The 9,233-nt window shown below is 43.4% G+C and overlaps 1 protein-coding gene across 1 annotated transcript in view; it reads right to left on the bottom strand.

Annotated features, from left to right (window-relative positions):
• ttc16 (tetratricopeptide repeat domain 16) overlaps positions 1–8,561 on the bottom strand; it is a gene marked incomplete at its 5' end in the record, with an annotated part of 16,294 nt that extends 7,733 nt beyond the window's left edge. The window contains 10 exons of the mRNA XM_079270661.1: positions 771–1,134; positions 1,559–1,862; positions 2,054–2,229; positions 2,394–2,474; positions 2,729–2,852; positions 3,753–3,898; positions 4,477–4,579; positions 4,882–4,957; positions 5,751–5,893; positions 8,457–8,561. Of these exons, the coding sequence (XP_079126787.1) occupies positions 771–1,134; positions 1,559–1,862; positions 2,054–2,229; positions 2,394–2,474; positions 2,729–2,852; positions 3,753–3,898; positions 4,477–4,579; positions 4,882–4,957; positions 5,751–5,893; positions 8,457–8,561 (1,622 nt within the window). The remainder of the gene's footprint in view (positions 1–770; positions 1,135–1,558; positions 1,863–2,053; positions 2,230–2,393; positions 2,475–2,728; positions 2,853–3,752; positions 3,899–4,476; positions 4,580–4,881; positions 4,958–5,750; positions 5,894–8,456) is intronic.
• Between the last annotated feature and the right edge of the window lie 672 nt (positions 8,562–9,233).

The following is a 9,233-nucleotide window of genomic DNA, read 5'->3' as shown; positions in this document are numbered from 1 at the left end:
TCTGTTTTATAGTCTGTATCTGTCTGTCTGTCTTATAGTCTGTACCTGTCTGTCTGTCTGTCTTATAGTCTGTACATGTACCTGTCTGTCTGCCTTATAGTCTGTACCTGTCTGTCTGCCTTATAGTCTGTACATGTACCTGTCTGTCTGCCTTATAGTCTGTATCTGTCTGTCTGTCTTATAGTCTGTACCTGTCTGTCTGTCTTATAGTCTGTACCTGTCTGTCTGTCTGTCTTATAGTCGGTACCTGTCTGTCTGCCTTATAGTCTGTACCTGTCTGTCTGTCTTATAGTCGGTACCTGTCTGTCTGCCTTATAGTCTGTACCTGTCTGTCTGTCTTATAGTCTGTACATGTACCTGTCTGTCTGTCTTATAGTCGGTACATGTACCTGTCTGTCTGTCTTATAGTCGGTACATGTACCTGTCTGTCTGTCTTATAGTCGGTACCTGTCTGTCTGTCTTATAGTCTGTACATGTACCTGTCTGTCTGTCTTATAGTCGGTACCTGTCTGTCTGCCTTATAGTCTGTACCTGTCTGTCTGTCTTATAGTCTGTACATGTACCTGTCTGTCTGTCTTATAGTCGGTACCTGTCTGTCTGTCTTATAGTCTGTATCTGTACCTGGATCTCTGTTGCAGATCAACTAAAAACTTATTGAGATTTGATGTACTTGATGCTCTGTTTACCTGGTTCTGTTGGATTCTGTTGGATTACCTGGTTCTGTTGGATTCTGTTGGATTACCTGGTTCTGTTGGATTCTGTTGGATTACCTGGTTCTGTTGGAGCGGCTGGGGGTCCTCCCACCGCTCTGCACTGTTTTATTCTGGAAGGAAGTGTCTCCGCTGTCGTTGCGTTTGCGTCCGAGGGTAAACTCCAGCGTGTGATTGACGCCGAACGGTGCGTCCTGGTCCAGGCTGCTCAGGTCCACCTCCGACGGTCCCACCTCTGACGAGAACAAGCCGTCTCCCTCCGTCGGCAGCTGATTGGTCGAGATGTTGACGAGCAGCTCGTCTGGGCCGATGCGGCCGTCCAGCAGGACCCTCCAGATGAGGTTTGGGGAGTCTGGCCCCGTATCCAGGGGCCCACCAGCGGGGGCAGGGATGACAGTGCTGCCTGTATGGCTGCTGTTTCCTTCTGGAGGATCAAAGTGGGAAAATTCAGCGATGCATGGAGAGCAAATCACTATCTTATTCAAGTACAATCTGTTCTTTTGGTCATGTTGCACGAGAGAACGCTCATGTTTGTAACGCAGACGCTTTTTAAAAAGGGAAAAGAATAAAAAAACACGAAACCAACGAAACTCTGAATTTTTCATCTGCAGCTGATTCGCTTTATGTGTCTGCAGCATGAATAATGCAGAGCTCCAAAGGACCATCTCACACACACACACACACACACACACACACACACACACACACACACACACACACACACACACACACACACACACACACACACACACACACACACACAGAAAGAGAGAGCGGGATGTAAACTTTCAAGTGTCAAGTGTCAAGATACGACACACACGACCTCAGGTGTTACAGACGGTCCTTACCTGTAAACTTTGGGGCAGCCGCTGCGTCCTGGTCGCAGTCGATGGCCGCCGTCTCCTCGTACACCTCGTTGGTCTCTTGGCCCTTCTGCCCGTCGGCACCTCCCGGCTCCGGCTGGCTCTCGGGGGCCGCCTGGTCGTAAACACTGCTGTTAGGGGCCAGCGGACCCACCACCTCCACCGAAACCTCTCCGGCTGAGGTGTCAGATCCGGTGTAGACGGGAGGGGGCGGGACGGGTGGCAGGGAGTCTCGGAGGACGGTGTATTCGTACGTGATGTACGGCGTGCGGCCGTTCTGGTTCCACACCTGAGTGACGAGACAACAGCGAGTGAAGGCCGGCTCAGTTCATACAGGCTTCAGACCAGCAACAAGCAGAGTCGGTCACAGAAGAGACGTTGCGGAGCGTTGCGTGGTCACCAATCACTAATTGAACCGTGAGCTCCATGATGATGAAGAAGCAGCAGGTGAGCATGGAGGAAGAGGAAGGTTAGGTGTACCAGAATATTGATGGCCTGGTCGATGGGGCCTTTGGCGACGATGTACTCGATCCCGGTCTCGTACACATCCATGGGCCGGCGGTACTTGAAGACGGCGCCGGCCGCGTGGAAGTTCTGGGGACTGTCCACTTTGTAGGCCCCATTGAAGAAGAAGTTGCCCGCTTGGTCGGTAACAGCTGGGGGACAAGATCAAAGAAAAAAAACATGCTGCCTCCATCAGGTTCACATTATTACCAAAGAGCGTTGATTGTTGCACACTTGTTTGTGTGTGTGTGTGTGTGTGTGTGTGTGTGTGTGTGTGTGTGTGTGTGTGAGGAGCAGGAGAAGAGGAAGTACCCACCGAGAACATCGGCCGACTTCTTCCTCTCGATGATCTGGATGTCCCATGATCCTTCGGGGATTTGAGTGATGAAAGAGTAACCTTGATGACAAGAAATAGAAAGAAGCCAGCGTCACCGTACGCGTTTAAAAAATATTTTCATATTGTTAATTTACCCGAGAAGAGTATTCTGACCAATCTTGATGACTTTAATTCACTTCTCACTAAAATGTTGTGTGTATATCGGGGATAAAGAAAGTCAAAATGCATGTCTGATGACGTCTATGTATCTATGGATACATTTCTATATGTATTGGTGGGTGGACAGCCTGGGACGACTGAAGCCAGAGGCTCACCCAGAGTCGTGGCGCCGCGGCGGAAGTTTCCGGTGACTCTGCTGCAGCTGCTGCCGTCCCCCTGACAGACTCCACACTTATCCAAGGCGTTGGAGGAAAACAGCACTCCGTCACACCCGATAGGCTGAGCAGCGAAGCAGGAAGTGGAGGTGGAGAAGATAAAATGAAATAAAAAATAAAAAACCCTGAATTAATTCAATGACCAGAGATAAGATGGTAATGATGCAGATTCTTTTGTAATAATAAAGAATGTGACATAAAATGAATCATGTTAAAGAATATTTCTTTCTGATGAATATACATATTGTTTTAATTCATGTTTTACTGTCTACTGTCATGTTTTAATGTTAAGATTTTTGGCCAGAGCATTTCATCAACATTAAAGTTCGTCACTTTTTTCGTGGATGTCCGATCAGTGCTGATGGTAAATGTAGTCATTTGAAGCAATAAGTTCACAGCTTCCCTTTCATGAGTTCCTAGTGTCACGTCGGTATCTGCATTATTTGCAGCCTCACAAATTTGAATTTGAGAAAAATCAATAAAATGTTTGTAACACAGGGCAGAATATTAGATGATGGGTCAGACAGACAGACAGCTAAGTGATGTGATGCCAACAGAAGAGAAATAAACACATACCAGACAACACTTTCCAATATCAGAACAGCTAAGAACAAAGAAAGATGACGAATCTCTTGTGTGATTGGTGGCTGTTAAGTGATGGATTTATCGAACAAGAAATGCACCGAGAACAGAAGAGGCCATGCATCACAAATAACTCATTTTAAGGGCAGAATATTTATGAAAAGTCACAAAGAAGCAGCTTTTTATTCTGAATCTGAACGCCCTGGGGTAACGAGTGGTGGTCAGTTCTTAGTTGGACTTTTGGAATCACTGTGTAACGCTCTCGTTTCTATTAAAGTTTCTTTTGTAACTTTACACCTCTGACAGACGTCCAGTGGCGCTGACAACTAAAGTGGCGTGAAACAGGTCGAGGGTACAAAGTAAAAGAAGAAGCTGGACTCACCTCACACTTACCGTCCACGCAGACGCCGCGGTAGCTGCTGTATTTGCAGGACGTGCCGTCTCGCGCCGTCACCATCAGCTGCCGCTGGCCGTCGGTGGTGGTGCAGTGGAGGTCGCAGGGGTTACTGGAGATGTGCACGTAGTCGTCTGGAGAGGAACACAGCTCATCTTACAACCAATAACACTGCAACCATTTCTACTTGTACCTAAATCTTCCTCCTCACTGCTGTGAAGCACTGCTAACTCTTCTCAATGTCGCGACTAAAAAACACTCATACAGCGTTCCCAGCTATACCTACGAAAAATGAAAGAGCTGTAATTTATATATATATTCCACTCGAGCAAATAGTAAGTTTCAACATAATCACAACCCAGGAAGTGTAAAGACGGCAAAAAGTCACTCAAACAGGTTCATGCCCCGTGTGAAAGAAGTAAATGTTGATTTATTTGTCAAATACCGTAGTTATTTTGACCCATCAGTCTTTTTGATCCCTCGTCACTCATCCAACCTCACCAACTCACCAACAAGGTATTTATTAGAACCAGGTTATAAAAGAACACACTACGTTAACGGCAGTTACAGTTTTAAAGAAGTGATTTGAAGGATGCTACTGTTTTGGATGCAGGGCATGTCGAAGCTCAGCAGCTCAGCAAAGACCTCTGCCACCTCTGGTCTGTTTAATCGGGTGACGAGAGTTGTCAAGGCCTTTTACGAGCGTTAATACCAGGATACAGAGGTTTCCACTGGTAGTTCCTCCCGTTGAAAAGCTGGGAGTTGAAGGACCAGCACTGCTCCTCTCTGAAGCTTCTCCCACTGGCAGGACATTCCTGCAGTGAAGAGACAGCACAGACCATTCAAAACAGGTCTGTTTCACACCTGTTAAGACTCCATTTTACAGTATGTTATACAAATAAATGATCTTTAAGCGTTTATTTGTGCAGGGATGGTTCCCTGAGCATGCACGATCGCGCTGAGCCCCGCCCGGCTTTACTTTCAAACAGCTACATGCAGTCACGCCTGCAGGCCGCCGGCCACAACCGCAGTCCGCTAGTGTCAGAAGGACTGTGTTTGTTTTAATACAGATGTGAAATGAAGTGATGAGAAAATTAACCGCAAGTCTTTGACTCACTTCAGCGTTGCAGAGATGATATTTCTTAGCCGTTCCTGTACAGGTCATGTTGTCTTTCCCAGCTGCAACTTTCTTTCTTTGGACAGAAAACAAGCATTTGGAGAAATAACAGCAAATTTCTTTAAAAGAAATGTGGTTGAGAAGTTGCGTCATGATCCGTCAGCTAAACTTAAAGTGTACCAGTCTACAAAATGAATCCATCATTTTGTAAAATATTTGGCTGTCAAGTTCAATATATATTTTTAATCGTTTTGGTTGCAATACAAAGTTATTAAATATTAAATAAACACACACACACACACACATAGTGTAACTGAGCGTGCTTGTGCATTTGTGTTTCCATGCATTCCTATTACTGCCAGTATAACTTTTATGGGTGTGAACGAGCACACGTGTGTATCTGTGTGCATACACACATGTTTACAGTACATTGTGAGGACTCACCTCCATCTGAGGACAACAAGCTGCTCCCCACATTTTTAAACTTTAATTACAAGTTTTAAGACTTGGTTAATAGAACATTTGGAGAAAAACGTTTATTTTGCTCTCTTATCAAGAGTAAGATGAGAATATCGATGAGTGGTATCCATCTTATTTCTCAAAATGTCAAACTAATCCTTTCGAGGTTATGGTAAAGAGACTAGCAAATAAAACAATTTGGACTGAACCATGTTTCACTTATTACATTGTGTGTACGGTATGTGAACACGCTGCAGGTCCTTGCTGTAAACAACGAGATGCTTTTTAAAAAGTTCCAATGAAAAGGAAACTTGATGGAGAGAACAAATAATTCCATCAGAAAAAAACTTTCAAAAATGTAAAGAATTACAAATGTGTGTGTGTGTGTGTGTGTGTGCAGACTGACTGACCTCTGTTTGAGGCAGTGTCTCTCCTGTGACATCACTCCCCCTCCACAGGCCCGAGTGCAGGCTGTCCACTTGGCCCACTCGCCCCACCAGTACGTGGTGACCTCCAGCTCCTCCTCCAGACTGTTGGACGCCACGCCGTCATCCTGGAAACACACACACCACACAAACACACGTGGGTTGTTGGTTATAGTCGTAGCATTACTCATTATTTTCAGTATTGAGACCCGTGGAGAGGCTGCTGTTTGTAGAAACATTTGAATCTGCCATCATTTTTGCAACAAACCAAAATGTTTCGGCTCACATCGGGTATTGTTGAGCTGTAAACTAAATGATATACCGAATTTACAAAAATCTGGATCCATTCAAAGAGGGCTGCACGGCCATTGCCACAACCCAACCATGAGCTCTTATGCTGGGTTTTGCACAACTTAACCTTTCTGAGACAAGGCCTGTACATCTCAAAGATGATTGTCTGTGATTTGTTGCAGTTGGTAAATCTTTGGTCCAGAATCTCCATCCTGCCACAGTAATGCACCTTACATGTGGCTGGTTCCTTTTTGTTTTAACCTTTAGCTTTTTCAAGGGAACCTTTTGATCTGGGGCACTTTTGGCCCACAGCCAAGCTGCTACTGCCAACACGGACCAATGACTTCATAAACCCAATCACATTCATATTTCCTATTTCATAAGTCACATAATGTGAACTCTACCTTTCAGTCCCATTACATCCTTTTTCAGTTTTTCGGTTAACGTATTTGTTATATCTTTACTGTTTGAGTACTTATTTCTTGTGCTTGTTTTCTTTTTTACTGATGCCTCTTGTTGCACGATCCCCTTTACTGCTGTAATACTGCAAATGTCCTCGCTGTGGTACTAATAAAGTATTGTTATCTGAAAATGGCAATCTGCCATCGTAACAGTAGTAGTAATAGTAGTAATGCAGGTAATAGTTGTAGTAAAAGCGGAACTGGCATTTAACTAAGCACATTCAATCAGGAGTTGTACCTAACTACAATTTAGAGGTATTTCCATGTCATGCTACTTTATACTCAAGTACATGTATTTTATAACTTTAGCTACAGATATTTTTGCTCTGTGGTATTTCTACTTTTACTTACGTAAAACATTGCCGTAAAAGTATAATTTGTACTCGCCGTTGTGGTAGTATTTGAAACACTAGTCTAGTATTCGTTGTAGTATACGTGGTGGTGTTAGGGACAGTAACAGCAGTTGCAGTACTTGTGATATTTTAAGTAGTACTCAGATGCACACAAATGATTGGACGGTCAGAACGGAGAGCGTCAGAACCAAATAGAGTCAGAATAAATGAGCGTCAGAGTGTTTTGTTCTGAGGCTCCAACGTGTGAAGACGGTCAGCACTCCACACATTCCTGATGTGCAGGAGCAGCATTACTTCAGGCCGATGGCTGCGTCCCTTCATTCAGACAGATTCATCAGAGTGACCGCTGGAATGTGCACTGAGCTCCTTGTAAAGGTGTGAGACAGAGCAGCTGTGAAGAGAGGACGAGAGACACTGGACATACCAGACAGAGAGCGTCAGTGAGAGACAGACAGATGAGTGCAGAGAGAGTGAGACAGGAAAGAAAGAGAGAAACGGATTGGCCGACTGGTGGATCAGTTTGACAGCGATTTATCAGAGTCCTCAGATTCTTTTTTAAAGTTGAGATTTGTACTTTGCATGTTGTTTCTTTTTTTGTTTTAGACTTTAAATTTTTGGTTTCATTTTACTTTTTTTCAGATCTATTCTACAAATACTCCAATCAAACATTTGCCTTTTTCAGTCCTGAAATTGTCTCTTTTTCACACGAGGATGTTAACATATCTGTCAATGTATTAGTGTAACCAGTGTAGTTAAGTTTGAAGTTTCAGGTGAATGTAAATATGGAAGCAGCCTCGGGATACAGTACATACAGTACATGTAAATAACGTATGAAGAAACATGACTGCACCTGAAAGAGAAACCTGTAAAGTGGAGACAACATGCTACTGGTTGAATAAGAGTCGACTTGAAAAGCTTCCGACTTGGAAAACAGGATTAATACTCAAGAATGATCATTCATGAAATAACTAATTATGTTTATGTGACTGACCCACTTAATTACAAACTGGCAGAGTTGGAAGAAGTATGCAGATCTCAAGTAGTAATACCACAGAGTAGACATACTTTCTAACAAATGAAAGTACTGCATTCAAAGTTTTTACTTTAGTACAATTATTACAATCAAAATATGCTTAAAATAAAGTATTTATAATGCTAAATTGCCAATTTCAGAATAATGTTGAAATAAATGTATTGATTACTTTGTGTTCATTACTTTTATGTTGCTGCTGGTAAATGTAGTTCATTTTAATTATTTTGTGTACTTTATTTTCTGTGCAGGTTGTAAATCTCTCCCATGTGGATAAATTAAGTTTTATCTAAATCTATAATAACACATCATTTATTTATTGATTCTATTTTGTATTATTATTCTGCAAAGTAACATAAGTTATCAAGTGAATGTGGTGACATGAACGTTAATTAAAATCCAGGATGCAGTTTTGTTGTATGGGGAAGTAGATTTGAGGAGAGCAGGCAGCTGAAATGATGGAAATGTTACAGTCAGTCTTCTCGTCACAATCACAGACGGTAGAGGAGGAAAACATCAGATTTCTATCAGCAGTGTTTTCCTGTGTGTTGTGTACCTGCAGCCCTCTGGTGGACGGGTTCCCCACAGACACGGCCAGCACCAGGAAGCCCAGCAGGACCACGCCCGTCCCTCCGCACTGTTCCCACGACGACACCCTCATCCTGGTCAATCAGAGACAGACAGAGAGACAGAAAGACAGGTTGAATATGTGGACAAAAAAGACAAAGTTTCTGGTGACAGAAGAGACCTTTCTGGTACTAAAGGTTCCCAGGCCAACGCTTATCCTCATACAACGGTTTGTATGATATTTAACGAAAAGTTGTTTCTTATTGTTTGTGCGTTGTCCAATGAATATCCAGCAACACAAGCAAACAGTGTGTCTGATCAAGCCCCTGTAGTGCAGAACTTGTTGTTTAGGCAGCTCAAATACCTGTCAGGTGAAGGAAAGATCGTGGTTTAGGTAAAATAACTACATTTGTTACGTAACTATGTAGTTAAGTAGGTAAGTTGTGGAACAAAAGTCAATTAAAATAAACTTTTGGTTCAGCATGGCATGCTTGTGTCTCGTGTGTGTTTGTTTGACCCATCCATCCTTCCTACTCGTTTGTCGCTCGTCATCTGACTTCTTTAGAGGCCGTTCTGAACGTCCTGTCTCACGCTTGACGTGGGTTTTATACAAATTCGGTTTTTAGCCATCGCCATCTTGGGTTTTGGCCGACGCCGTCTGGGTTTTTTTTCAACCAGAAGTGACACGAGACATTGGAGCTAAGCACTACCAAATGCGGAAGAAGACATTTAAAGCGACCAAAAAGGTTACAAATAACTTTCATGA

The sequence above is a fragment of the Melanostigma gelatinosum genome, assembly GCF_949748355.1.
Source record: "Melanostigma gelatinosum genome assembly, chromosome: 6".
NCBI lineage: Eukaryota > Metazoa > Chordata > Actinopteri > Perciformes > Zoarcidae > Melanostigma > Melanostigma gelatinosum.
Note: the sequence above shows the minus strand (reverse complement) of the source record. Positions and strands in the feature narration are given on the sequence as shown.